Raw genomic sequence first — 15,511 nt, forward strand, 5'->3', positions numbered from 1 at the left:
GGGTATCATATGCACTTGCAAGCCACGTGGCATTGCATATTGTTATCCATTCCTATGTCGGAACTGATTGTCATTTTCAATTAACATCCATATCGGAAATTAAATTTACGAGTCATTAACAATAATTCACAAATTTACTCACACTGTGGTGGGCTTCAGATTCAGTGAAAAGAGCTGTGAAGGCACGTTCACATTCCTGCCTGGACGTATTACAAACGAAAATAGGAAACTGATATTTGTGAAGAAGAATTACAAAGGGAGACAAATCTAAAAAGCTACTGTGACTGTTCCAATGGTAACAGCACAGTTATTATTATTATTATTATTATTGTCTCACAACATATAGTACTCATGCTAGATGTCAACATAAGCGGATTATGTTATAACAATGCATTGCTTAGATGGTTTATCAGTATGGACAAAGAATTTGTTTATGTAACAATAGATAAATTTCAGTGCATTTTATATTAAGTTTGCTGCTTCCTTTCATGGGGCCTTGAATTTCTCCGCTCCAAACCACTGGTTGTATCTACAAGTTTAAACAGCCAACAATGTTGCCAATAAAATAAATTGCCACATGGCATATTTTGCTGCCAATAAGGAAAAAAATAAAAGTTTGCAACATTGGCAAAACCCTATGCAATCCCAGAATAAACTTTTTACACGTTATTTGTTGTACTTTTAAGAAGAAAAAATAATTTTTCGTGTATGAGAAAAATACATAGGAAATTTCAGGAGCCACACCACAGTCATCTTGTATTATTCATATGCGATCTCTTCCCCAAAATGATAATAAACTTTTTACGTTTTTGGGGGTACTTTTAAGAAAGATTTTTTTTTCATGTACGAGAAAAATACATGTATGTGAAATTTTGGGAGCCACACCACGACCGTGTTATATCCAGATTCATGTTATAACTGAGTGTGCTATAGCGGAGTCACACTGTATTGTATTTTTTCTTTTTTCTCCATGACTTTATGTTGTCCAAGTTCACTAGCGACATTGATGTTGGTTTGCTTTTGATAAGCAAATAACACATAGTTAATATTTCTCTATGAGAGTAAGTTAAATATTAGGATCATTATAAAGAGGTAAACATGTTTATTTGGGTCTGGGTCAAAGTTATTGAAATTCCTCCATGAAGAGCCTGTTGTTCTTTATTATAATTTTAATAACAGATTTTATCTTGTTAACAACTAAAAATATTCTAGAATGGAAAATTTCATTAAGTGACAGAGTATTTCAAGATAATGGTAATTACAAACTAGATCAGGTAGAGGAGTTTATAATCTTGTTTACTTGAGAAATTACTCATTCTTGCATTTTTTAACATTTTATAGCAGAATCAGTCTTATTGTTGTGTTCAGTATTTCATTTGGGTGGAGTTATTTATTAAAATTATTACTCACTGGAAATACCAAGTGCACATCTATAATATTCTTTGACTGGAACATTAATTTGAAATTGATAGTGCATTCAGACAAGGACATCTTGGGTTATATAATTGTGATTCATCAAAAGGCTGTTAGTAGATGTCTACATCTCAGGCTACTAAAGGCACATCAACACATCTCAGGCTACTAAAGGCACATCAACACATTCAGTGTTGGATCTTATTTTGAGACCACTAGAATTTAATTAGAATTGTATTCATTAGGACTAAGTGATAGAACTTTTAGGACTATTTAGGATTTAATTCACATTACTGTAAGTTCTTTATAAATTTTCAATTTGTATTCAAGGAAAATGAATTATTTGTTGAATTTCACAAAACTTCTTGCTTTTATCTCTCTTTTCTATTACTTAGTGTAAGACAAAAGAGTCGTAGTAACAGTTTTGATTGCTAATCAAAATTTTATTTAAAGTCAGCCAACATATTTTTCCCCAAACATTGGGTCTAGGCCGCTGACATTTATAAGACACTAAAAATTATAGACTCTTTGGTTCCAAATCAAGCACACAGTACAGTAAATCCAATCAGACCTGTCTATTAGAAACAGAAAGGACCTGTCAGATTTGTTTCTTTACATAATTTTGTATTAAGCAATAAACAAATGAACACAGGTCTAATATAATCATTTAGATTTAATTTAGTATCTTGATTTCTCCAATGTCAGTGTGTTTCACTGTTTACTGTGAATGTTTCTTCAGAGTCCGAATGAAAACACAGGATTCCAAACAGAGCCTAATGAGCAGGGAAAGTGGTCCACCTGGCACTGGTTGGAGGGCAGAGGCAGGGACAGAACTACATGGGGGTCGGGCCTCTGAGGCCACGTCTGTAGAGTCTTACACTAATAATCCTGTAAGTACAGAATCTGGAGTAGAAAATAACATACATTAGACTGCTGGAAAATAAAATATATATTATTCTGCCTGCAGTTTTTTATCTGGCTAGTCTAGTATACTGTTATATTATTATTGGGGGGATGTTTTATTGAAAGTCATTCAGTATTGAACACATGAAGCAGGCTGATGAAATCAGACATGGTAAATGAGATTAGACTGTTTTTATTTCTGTAATGGTAATGGTTTCAACAGGGTATATGGGATTAGATGTTTGTTGTCCTGCAGTGGTAATGGTTTAAAAAGGGTATATGAGATTAGATGTTTGTTTTCTGGTAATGGGAATTTTTTTGAACAGGGTATATGGGAAAAGTCAGTTTTTTTTCTGTAATGATAATGGTTTGAACAGGGTAGTTAGATTCTCCAGTCAGGAGGATGGGGAAGTATATATTTTTGCCAGAAACGTTTGATTGTGTGTACTTTTTGAAACCAGTAAAGTAGTGTATCCCATAAATGTATATTAGTCATCAATAAGTAGTGTGTTCAGAAGTGTACAGTAGTCATCCATAGTGTGTTGATAAGTGTACAATAGTTATCAATAAAGTAGTGTGTCCCATAAGTGTACATTAGTCATCAGTTAAGTAGTGTGACCCATAAGTGTACATTAGTCATCAGTTAAGTAGTGTGTCCCATAAGTGTACATTAGTCATCAGTTAAGTAGTGTGTCCATATGTGTACATTAGTCGTCAATAAAGTATGTGTCCTGTAAGTATACATTAGTCATCAATAAAGTAGTGTGTCCTGTAAATATACATTAGTCATCAATAAAGTAGTGTTTCATATGTAACATTAGTCATCAATAAAGTAGTGTGTCATATAAGTGTACATTATTCAATAAAAAAAGTGTCTATAAGTGTACATTATTCAATAAAAATAGTGTGTCTATAAGTATACAGTAGTCATCAGTAGTGTGTCTATAAGTATACAGTAGTCATCAGTAGTGTGTTCATAAGTGTAAATTATTCATCAGCAAAGTAGTGTCTCCATAATTGTACATTAGTCATTGATAAAGTATTGTGTCCATAAGTGTACATCAGTCATCAATAAGTACTGTGTTTAAAAGTGTACAGTAGTCATCCATAGTGTGTCCATAAGTGTACAATAATTATCAATAGTGTGTCCCATAAGTGTACATTAGTCATCAATAAAGTGTCATGTCCCATAAGTGTACATTGGTCATCAACAAAGTAGTGTATCCATATGTGTGTGTAGTCATCAACAAAGTAGTGTGACCATAAATGTAAAATAGTCATCAGTAGTGTGTCCATAAGTGTACATTAGTCAGCAACAAAGTAGTGTGTCCATAAGTTTCAGTTAGTCCATAAGTGTACAAAATTATCAATAAAATAGTGAGTTCATAAGTGTACATTAGTCATCAGTAAAATAGTTGTCCATAAGTTTCAGTTAGTCCGTAAGTTTCAGTTAGTCCGTAAGTATACATTCGTCATCAGTAGTGTGTCCATAAGTGTACATTAGTCATCAGTAAAATTGTGAGTCCATAAGGTTCATTTAGTCCATAAGTTTCAATTAGTCCATAAGTGTACAAGAGTAATCAATAAAATAGTGAGTTCATAAGTGTACAGTAGTCATCAATAAAATAGTGTTTCCAGAATTGTACACTAGTCATCAGTAAAATAGTTGTCCATAAGTTTCAGTTAGTCAATAAGTGTACATTAGTTATCAGTTATCAGTAATATCATGAGTCCATAAGGTTCAATTAATCCGTAAGTGTACAGTAGTCATCAATAAAATAGTAAGTCCAGAAGTGTACAATTGTCAACATTAATGTAGCCATATATACATTAGTCATCATTGTAAAGATACTTAGCACTGACTAAAGAGTTTACATTTGTGACATTGTTATTTTAAATTGCTAAGTAACAATGTAACATGCAGTATTCGTGTTGTGATATTATTATGTTGCTAAAGTATGTACACATTATATGATAAGTTATAATATTTGATCATGTGGTTTAACTTGCTTGCAGGGGTTGCTTGGTCAGTTATTATGTGACTGGTCCTCATTCTTTGGTACTGTCTAGTCCTATAATTAATTTCTCATAGGAATGCAGAATTATCTCCTTTTACTCTGTTCCAGGTTTCAGGAATTCCAGGGATCAGTGGTTGGCACTGGGAGGTGGCAATAACATACACCAACATCCTGGCTGATATCTGTCTCCATGGCAACAGTTCCCATATCCAGAAGCGGGCCCTGATGGGGAGCAATAGGGACCTGTCAGACCCTTTTAAGAGAGTTTACCCTTCTGTACCCCTCCAGAGTGCAGGACTCTTGGACTTGGCCTTTTTTAAGCCCATCAACGAGGCAAGCGATGGGGGTAAGTTATTATAGTGTGATGTACATCATGCAAAGATGATACAGCTCTATTCTGTTCTTAATATACTTAATAGTTCTATTCTAATTGTTCAATTCTAGTTGTTCTATTCTAAATCATCAATTTTATGTATATTATTTGAAGTTATCCTATTTATGCCATGTTAACATTGTACATTAGACTGAGTTATCCTATTTATGACATGTTAACATTGTACATACGACTGAGTTATCCTATTTATGCCATGTTAACATTGTACATCAGACTGAGTTATCCTTTTTATTCCATTTTAATATTGTACATTTTTAATTTAGAAGGAGTTATCCTTTTTATGCAGTGTTAATTTTGTATGTTAGACAATCCTTTTTTTATATGTGTTAATATTGTATGTTAGAGAGAGTTATTCTTTTTATGCAATGCTAATATTGTACATTAGACAGTTATCCTTTTTTATATGTATTAATAGTGTACATTAAACAGAGCTATCTTTTTTATGCAATGTTAATACTGTACATTAAACAGTCCTTTTTTATATGTGTTAAAATGGTACGTTAGACAGAGTTATCCTTTTTAATGTATCTTAATGTTGTACATTAGACAGAGTTGTCCTTTTTATGCAGTGTTAGTATGCTATTTTAACAGTTTAGCACAACTTATCTTAGAAGGTTAAGTGAATCAGATAATTTTAATATGAACTGTTTGATTCTTGAGTTTATTCTGTAGGGTTGGTTTGTATTAATGTGTTGATGTGATTTTTCCAAATGAACTTTATAACATATATATATATATATAAAACTAATTTAATTAAGTACAACATACTAAGAACAGATAAAAAAAATAGGTATAAAGCATAAAAATGGCATTATATGTAAAATACAATGTACCAAAAATGCTTTGGACATCAGTAAACAGAGCCATCAACATGGCTGTCTTATTATATTGTGATCAAACCAGAAAAATATACATAACTACATAGACTGTAAGCTATTCTCAAAGATATACAGATGGTAAGATATTACCATATATATATATATATATATATATATATATATATATATATATATATATATATATATATATATTCTGTAAGCTCTTAATTATTCACTATCATTGAAACTGTGATTATGGAGTTTAAGGGATCAAAACCCATCCACTGCTTTTAACATTATTAAGGACTGTACATACAATACACCTAGACTGAACAGTATTAAGGACTGTACATGCAATACACATAGACTGAGATTTCGAGATTTCGATTTTGAACATAGCTCTAACAATTGTTCAGTCATATCACTATGATGTCTGCAGTGTGGCAGTTTATAGTGATGTCTAGCAGTGGGGCACCATGCTGCAGACATGTAGCATGATGTCCCACCCAGTCACATTATCCTCACACCAGGTCGACCAGTCCTAACACTAACTTGTCGTGGGTTGGTGGTTCTTTCCGGGGTTTTCCCGGGTTCTTCCTCCACCATTAATACTGGCCGCCATGTATAGCCTATCATGTTCTGAAAAATGGCATTAAACCCCACAACAACAACAACAAAAACAACAACCTAACACTAACCTCTTAATGCTGAGCGCTAAGCAAGGCAGCTTTTAGTACCATTTTTGTAAGTCTTTGATTGGACTCGGCTGGTGATCAAACCCATGACCTCCCACATCCGAGGCAGATGCTCTAATCACTAGGCCACCAGAGCGGTTCACCTAGACTGAACAGTATTAGGGATTGTACATGCAATACACCAGGAATGAACAGTAATAAGGACTGTACATGCAGTATACCTAAGACTGAAAAGTATTAAAGACCATACATAATACACCAAGAAAATTGGCACCTTGAAATATAACAATAGTATTATTAATCTCATACAAATGTATAAATTTAATATCTCCAATATGTAGTGCTTTTGTTTAAACCAGTCAGTACACCACTTTTGTGTTTTCACCTTTAATTGAATTAGAATTTTACAATAATAACTTTGTCATATTACAACACTTGACTTGCTGTAAGCCATGATAGGGCTCAAGACTAATGTAAATCTACTAATCCAGGGTCAGTGATTTTGCCAATGGGTCACTTCAACCCCAGCTGTCACTAATCCAGGGTCAGTGATTTTGCCAATGGGTCACTTCAACCCCAGCTGTCACTAATCCAGGGTCAGTGATTTTGCCAATGGGTCACTACAACCCTAGCTGTCACTAATCCAAGGTCAGTGATTTTGCCAATTTGTCACTACAACCCCACCTGTCACTAATCCAGGGTCAGTGATTTTGCCAATGGGTCACTACAACCCCAGCTGTCACTAATCCAGGGTCAGTGATTTTGCCAATGGGTCACTTCAACCCCAGCTGTCACTAATCCAGGGTCAATGATTTTGCCAATGGGTCATTACAACCCCAGCTGTCACTAATCCAGGGTCAGTGATTTTGCCAATGGGTCACTGCAATCTAAGCTGTCACTAATCCAGGGTCAGTGATTTTGCCAATGGGTCACTACAACCTCAGCTGTCACTAATGCATGGTCAGTGATTTTGCCATTGGGTCACTGCAACCTTAGCTGTCACTAATCCAGGGTCAGTGATTTTGCCAATGGGTCACTGCAACCTCAGCTGTCACTAATCCGTTAGAGCAGTAAAAATTTATACTGGTTGCTATCATTACAATTAATAAGTGGTCTTGTTTTGGACGCGTCAATTGAAATGTGAGATGCCATACTCATTTGTGGTTAATTTGTATCTTTATTATGTTAATTGAATACCTGCCAGTATCCAGCACATAACAAAGTGGAATAAATCCATGGTGGAAATAATAATAATAATAATAATGACGACTTTGTATAGTGCCTAATCTTTAGAAGCTCTAGGTGCTTTACAACATTAGACAACACCTATAAGATAAAAAACATATATAATGATATGATTACAAACACAAACACCATGAAATTAGAAAACATAAAAAGAATATTTAAGGTAGGAAACATTATTAGGTCTTTAAGTTTGTTCTTGCAGTTGAAATAAGTGAGTTTTGAGAGCACTCTTAAATGTGATCACTGTGTCTAAGTTCAGTGGGCAATTCATTCCACGTTGCTGGTCCCTGGTATGCAAAAGAACGCTGTCCATATGACTTTGTTTTCTTAGTGGGAATAATGAGTATACGATTATCAGAAGAGGAGCGTAAGTATCTTGCTGGTGTGTACACATTGGTGAGGTCGGATAGGTATGTTGGATTAGAGTCTGTCAGTGAAACATATCACAGAGAACAAATTTTGTGTTTGATTCTGGATTGAATGGATAGCCAGTGTAGGGTACAGAACAGCGGGGAGGTGTGCTCTGATTGTGGTATTCTAAGTATGATCCGAGCAGCTGTGTTTTGAACTTTATGAAGTTTTTAGAGTAGATATTGAGATGAACCAGACAGAATTGAGTTACAATAGTCCAGTCTTGAAAGTACTAATGAACACACAAGTGTTTTAGTGGCATCAACTGAAAGATATTTGTGAATGGAGCTGATGCGTCTCAGCTCAAGATATGCAGCCATGCATATGTTCATGACATGTTGGTGCAATGTGAGAGTACTGTCCAGAGTAACACCTAGGTTTCGTACTGATTGTGTGAATTTAATGTTGGTGTTGCTGATATTTATTGTTTGAGGTAAAGAATGTGAATGAAAGTCTTTGTGTTGTAATCAGAATGGCCTCAGTTTTATCATCATTCATCTGCAGCTTGTTACATGTCATCCATGATTTCACATCAGAAATGCAGCTCTCTACACCTTGGATGGTAGCATCAACTTCAGTTGAGTTGCTACAAATGAAGAATTGTTATTCCATATATCAAGTAAATTAGGGTGATTATTGTCAAAATAGTCTTTATGCACATGGAACCAGCCTAATATACTGGCCCCAAACACTGATTTCAGTACAGATGATTTGAAAAGCTGTGGGATGTCAGGCCCCAAACAGTGATTTAAGTTGTTGTTGTTGTAGGATTTAATGCATTTTTTCAGCACAAGATAGGCTATACACGGTGGCCAGTATAACTGGTGGAGGAGTAGGAACCCTGGAAAATCCAGGGAAGAACCACCGATCCACAAGAAGCTACTGGCAAGCTATCTCATGTACCCATGTTAGGTGAGCCTGGGACTCAGACCAATACAGAGAGAGGTGAGGTGTCAGTGATCCGTAATGGTGAGCACTTTAGACCACTCGGCCACTCGGAGCCCCCTGATTTTAATCTGATATAAAAAATCAGATATAAAAAAGCTGTGAGATGTCAGGCTAGTATTGGTCATTTGGAAAAGTCACATTGGATGACTCAACAAATAATCCAGAATAAATAATATGTTTTAATGTATATATGGTTTATTATATATATATATATATATATATATATATATATATACAGCAAAACCTGTTATTAGAGACCACCCCTTCTGCCAATAAAAAGTGGTCTCTCGTAGCAGGTTTGTACAAAAAGACCAGCTTCCAAGGTCCAGTTCAGAACAGTTTCAAGAAAAATAACCACAATCACTGTACATATATTCTATTCTTTATTAATAGTTCTTGCTAAAATATTGTATGCATTTATCTAAAAACAAAATTATATAGCATTAAAGATATACTTCTATCATTAAACATGAAATCACATTTATGTTTAAAGATCACATAGTTTAGCATAGGAAATTGTTTCTGAATTACTCCTTTTCCTTTATAATAACCTAAATATGTTTTACCAATGTTTAAACCACTCTTTTGCAAGTGGTTTGGTCTTTTTCACTTCTTTCAGTTAAATAATTATTTTCTCCAGCATTAAAATTTGTCTCTTTTTAGTTGGAGGTTTGTCCATTATTATTAAAGTTCTAGGCATTAAAATTATTAGTGCTCAGTTGTAATATCAAACTTAAAAACGTTTTTGACTGGGTTGTGGGAAAATATGAAAAATATATACATGTCCATTGCATATGTAACAATTAATGAATAAAAAGAAACAATTATCTCATCCAGAAACAGAACCATTTACTCAGAGACGAAAGTCAACAGCTTCATTCAAAGATGACATACAGGGATTAACTCTATAAGCAAAGTGTGTAACCCGGTCACACCAACTTGAATAGATGACAGCTTTGTGATTGGGATATAATCACTTAACATCGGGGGGGGGGGGACAACAAACATCACAAGTCTTGAACACTATCAGTTGAATCCCACAAATGATTCTCTCTTGCTGGCTTAATAGACAATGACTTTATTCACCCCAGGCAATATGGGTTAACTCTCAAGACAAACAATATATACAACCACTACGTCAACTTTGTCACGACAACGGCAATTCGTGACATGTACATTAGCCTGGTTTATGGACTGTAGCATCTATCACCGGTAGCAACAATTCATTTTTTTTATAGATATTCCTTTTAAGTTTGTTTTTGATCATAACAATGGTTACTAATCGAGCAGTTCTAACAATTGATTACCTCAGTGGTGTCTGTCTGTTCTCACAACGTGGTCGTTCTTAGGGATGCCAGGTCCTACGAAAAGGTGGGGAAGCAGGCTAAGTGCGGGAATAATTAGTTTGGTTCCCTGCTTTGTATGTTCCCTGCATTGCTCACCCCTATACGAATAGCGGAGAACAATGCAGGGAGCATTGCAAGCAGGGAACCAGACTAGGGAATAATCTACATATACTTTAGTCTGGTTTATGACATAAACTATAAAGCACTTTAGGTATAGCTAATTCAGTCATTGCTAGCCAGACTTTTTTTTTTAAAATTTTGATTTAGAATGGTATGAGCGGTCGTTTTTACAGGGATTAAATAAAGGTCGGTGGAGTTTATCCTCATTTCTGCGATGCAGTCATTCATAGCAGTGTCAAAATGCATATTTTGCCAAGACATCATGGTCACTGGTCACATTTGGCAGGTGGTCGCTCATAACAGAGTGTTTATGTAATAAAATTGATCTGTGCATTACGATTGTGGTCAGAAATGAATGGTGGTCCCTCATAGCACAGGTCGCTAATAGCAGTTTTATATATATATATATATATATATATATATATATATATATATATATATATATATATATATATATGTTGAGAAACATTCAGTGTATTGTGCAGTGACACATGGAAAGTGTATGTATGTAACTATGTATGTATGTATGTATGTATGTTCCTTTTATGGCACATAAGCACAGTATTGGCTATATGGTACATGCTACAGGTAAAGCTCCAAAAACAATATGGAAGTTTTCGCAAGGTTATCAAATTTAACTGAAAAATAAGAACTTAGATGATGACAAGAGATTGTATATTTGAACAGGAGAAGAGAGTAAGATAAACCAAAAATGCTGTAAAAATGCATACAAAGAGCATGGTCTGCACTTATTATTCAGAGAAATAGATGATCTTGTTTTTAGATCTGATGATGAAATAAATACAATTGTTATTGTTCAAATGAAATTATTGAATGATAAATGTTGAATTAGAAACTGAATTCACTTCAGATTAATTTTCACAGGATCAGTGTAATTTGGGCAGGATAAATAAAAATCTTATTTTGGTTTTCCTGTGGGCTAGTGAAAAAAATACAAGACCTGTATGACCAGTATTTATTTTCAGTTGTTTATTAATAGGTTATAAATTTTGCCCTTCAGGTCGTAATGATTGGAGCTGGAGGATACGATTTGGTGCCATTCAGGCCATGGTTCAGATATGTCGCTGTCTGGCAAATGACAAAAGCCGTGAGGGAATCCAGACGGCTGCATGGAATGTGCTTCTTAAAGCTCACTCTGTAGAGAAAGATGATAGAGTTCTAGAGGCACTGAAAGTTGGCCAGGTAAAAATGAACATATTCTATAGACTGTTGACCACCTTGCAACACCAAAGTGAAAGATATATTTCTGTTAATTTACTCTGCTATGAAACAGTTGGCTTGTACTTTTACCAATATTTGCATGTACATTTACCAATATCTACATGTACATTTACCAATATCTACATGTAAATTTACCAATTTGTACATGTACAGTTTTTATCAATGTTAGAAACAGATCATGGTAACCTGTATATCTCATGCATTAGATTGATGACAGAAATAATTTGACCCACCAGTAAGATACAAACATTTTAAGGACACGGTGGGTAAATGAAACCATTATTGGAGGTCCATCTAATCAAAAGATGACCAATAATTCTCAATGAACCTAACCCTATTTGGGGGTCCATCTAATCAAAAGATGACCAATAATTCTCAATGAACCTAACCCTATTTGGGGGTCCATCTAATCAAAAGATGACCAATAATTCTCAATGAACCTAACCCTATTTGGGGGTCCATCTAATCAAAAGATGACCAGTAAGTCTCAATGAACCTAACCCTAACTGGGGGTCCATCAAAGCAAAAGATGACCAGTAATTCTCATTGAACCTAACCCCGTTTGGGGGTCCATCTAATCAAAAGATGACCAGTAATTCTCAATGAACCTAACCCTAACTGGGGGTCTGTCGAAGCAAAAGATGACCAATAATTCTTAATGAACCTAACCCTATTTGGGGGTCCATCTAATCAAAAGATGACCAATAATTCTCAATGAACCTAACCCTATTTGGGGGTCCATCTAATCAAAAGATGACCAATAAGTATCAATGAACCTAACCCTAACTGGGGGTCCATTGAAGCAAAAGATGACCAATAAGTCTTAATGAACTTATTTACTGAGTCTATATGCCATGGTTAGTTCATTCATCAAGCTGAGGACTTAAAAGACGGTATCGAAGTCACTTTTTTCAAAATGACCTTATTTTCTAATTGAGAGGGTCAAAATAAAAAGATTATACTCATTTTATACAGTATGAGTGATTGCAGGTTGCTGGTTGGGGCTGTAACATTGACTTTAATGTCCCAACAATTTGGATAAAGACTGTCAAAATAAGCACTTGGATGAATATACGCATTCCCTATACTATATTTACAGGTTAAACATGCTAGGATTATTTCTTTCCTTGGTGCTTAGTGTTTTTTGTTTTCAAATTCTGCACAAAAAAGTGTGAAATTTGTAATCTTCATTTAAAATTTAAAATTTTAACTCACTGAATTTTACTCTTGTTTGATGAAAATATGTAGCTTTTATGGGTTGCTGGGCAATACATGTTTTCGAATCTGATTATTTTCTTTACTTTTGTTGTTGCAGGTCCACACAGATATCAAAAGTATTCTAAACAAGGAGATAGAAACCCCATTGCACACAATAGGGGCCAAAATTGCAGAGGGTCTCTCTGCAATCTACCTGCCCCCTTTACCCCCTCCTGTGGAGTACAATGTATCTCCCCCAAGGAAGAAGACCCCCAGAAAAGTTCAGCCTACCCACAGAGAGCAACCTCAGGAACCAGGAAAAAAGCCTTTACGGACCAGCCTAAAGTAGGTTGACACAGTCTAGCTAATTGAAAACATCTCATTTATTAAGTTCTCTTCTCTCAAGTTGAGTCAGTGTATTAAATGGTCTCAAGTGGAGTCAGTATTAATTCCCTGGTCTCAAGTGGAGTTAGTATTTATTCCCTTGACTCAAGCTGAGTCATTGTATTAAACTGACTTGGTTCAAGTTGAGTCAGTGTATTTAATTCCCCTGCCTCCAGTTGAGTAAGTGTATTAAATTCCCTTGTCTCAAGCTGAGTCATTTTTTTAGAATATTTATCTATGACACCTTTTTCTAAATTTATTCCTTATGTAATAAAATCTTAAAATTATAAAATGTATTTATTAATATTTTACTAAAAGCACCATTGTCAGCAGTAAGAATTAAAGCTGTGTAAGTGGTTGAATTATAATTGTATGGAGCAAGGTGGAGAAGTGAAGTATTTATCAACTTTTGAAATATAAAAAGTTCAATTTTTTGCCAAGAATAGAACTTTGTATGCAGAACAAATGTCTAGAACCAATCTGGCCACAAAAAATTCATGTCTTTAAAGTCTTTACTGCCTCATGCTTTTTGTAGAAAATGGTAGTATATACAATTGGGCAGTTCATTCTTTTGTCTTTCTGCTCTTCCGTCTTTTCATCCTTTCATCCATCTGTCCATCCATCCCACATTTGTTTTGCCACAGTTATCCCTTGATTAGTTTTGCATTCCAAAACATATTTGATTAAAGTCTTGATGTTGCTGAGACCTTGGCTGAATATGAATCAACATTCTGTATCATCATTTAACAGATTTATGGCCCCTGATTGTCAGACCCATCCATTTTCATTTCTGTACAGAAACTAACCTAATTAATATTTGATTGAAATCAGTTTAGTGTGAAGCTTAATATTGATGAAACCTTAGCTGCATTGCTTAGCAGAGTTATAGTCCTTAATTGTCAGATCATGAAACCTTGGCTGCATTGCTTTGCAGAGTTATAGCCCTTGAATTTTAGATCATAAAACCTTTGCTGCATTGGTTTGCAGAGTTATAGTCCTTAATTGTCAGATCATGAAACCTTGGCTGCATTGCTTTGCAGAGTTATAGCCCTTGAATTTTAGATCATAAAACCTTTGCTGCATTGGTTTGCAGAGTTATAGCCCTTGATTTTCAGATGACAAAACCTTAGCTGCATTGCTTTGCAGAGTTATAGCCCTTAACTATTAGATCATTAAACCTTAGGTGGCGCTATACAGTTTCGCATTTTGCATAGGCTTAGGAATTTAAAGAAAAAGAATGTCCCTGGCTTTCCTCACTGGTTATACTGGCTATTTAAAAAAGACCTTGTATATCTTAGGTATAATGCAAAGAACCTTTAATTCCCTTTATTTTGGTGTATGATTGATGGGTGTACTATGGGTTATAGAGTATACAGCTTGGCCTTACTTCAAATGTGCACCTTTCAAAAAAGTGCTAGCTCTACTTGGTCATTTTCACTTCCTGAACTTCAGAGGTAAATTGTATAAAAAAGAGCCGATAACATTTTTTACATTTTGTTTATTTGGTAATTCATTCATTGCACTTTCAGAAGCTGGTATTGTCTAGTCTGGCAAAATTCATTTTCCCTATTTTAATAGCTGCTATGTATAGTGTACTTTAGACTAATTCAGACTGATTTTTTAACACAAGGGAGCAGTCATTTTAGTTAGCAGTGTGCTTAAATCATGTAAAATTTCCAAAAGTACAATATCCAAAAGAAATATCATCCACATTACATTAATGTAGCATAGAGGTATGCAAACATTCTCTCCACTGTGCATGTTTTAAATGCGAACTACTTCACCTTACATACGTCACTCTCTCAAAAGTACATATTATCTGGTGAGCGCCACCATAGCTGCATTGCTTAGCAGAGTTATAGCCCTTGATTATCCACCTACTTTTGTTTCCTGCAATAATTAATATTCCTTTTCAATCATATTTGGTATGTAGTTTGAGGAGACTTTATATGAGTTGGTTGTCCGCATTCTGTGTTATCATTTAGTGGAGTTATAGCTCCTGATTGTCATGTTCACTTGCTTTATTTTTATTTGTGTGCAAGAACTCGGTTTAAATTGGATTTGAACCAAATCTTGTACAGGCAGTTTGATATTGTTGAGGCCTCACCAGAGTTTAATTGTCAGTGTTTTAAATCATTATTTAGCAGAGTTATAGCCACAGATTGTTGGACACCTACTTTCATTGCCACAAAGAACTATTTACTTATAATTGGTAGCAGCTTGATATTGTTTTGATTATCAACGGTCTACATCATTATTTAGTAGAGCTATAGTCCCTGGTTATCAGATCCATTTACTTTCATTTTTACACAGTAACTCTTTCATTTTGCAAAGTATGACCTTAATGGTCAGACAACCCCACTTTTATCATGCAAAG

General features: G+C 34.8%; 1 protein-coding gene across 3 annotated transcripts in view; it reads left to right on the top strand.

Annotated features, from left to right (window-relative positions):
- The window catches only part of LOC149796275 (uncharacterized), a 67,663-nt gene that overhangs the window by 43,299 nt on the left and 8,853 nt on the right, over positions 1-15,511 (top strand). For all 3 annotated transcript variants that reach the window (XM_089960910.1, XM_089960911.1, XM_089960912.1), the window contains 4 exons: positions 2,153-2,303; positions 4,443-4,680; positions 11,333-11,514; positions 12,869-13,095. In XM_089960910.1, the coding sequence (XP_089817036.1) occupies positions 2,153-2,303; positions 4,443-4,680; positions 11,333-11,514; positions 12,869-13,095 (798 nt within the window). The remainder of the gene's footprint in view (positions 1-2,152; positions 2,304-4,442; positions 4,681-11,332; positions 11,515-12,868; positions 13,096-15,511) is intronic.

Source organism: Sinohyriopsis cumingii, chromosome 6 (genome assembly GCF_028554795.1).
Source record: "Sinohyriopsis cumingii isolate HCF-2022 chromosome 6, ASM2855479v2, whole genome shotgun sequence".
Classification (NCBI taxonomy): domain Eukaryota; kingdom Metazoa; phylum Mollusca; class Bivalvia; order Unionida; family Unionidae; genus Sinohyriopsis; species Sinohyriopsis cumingii.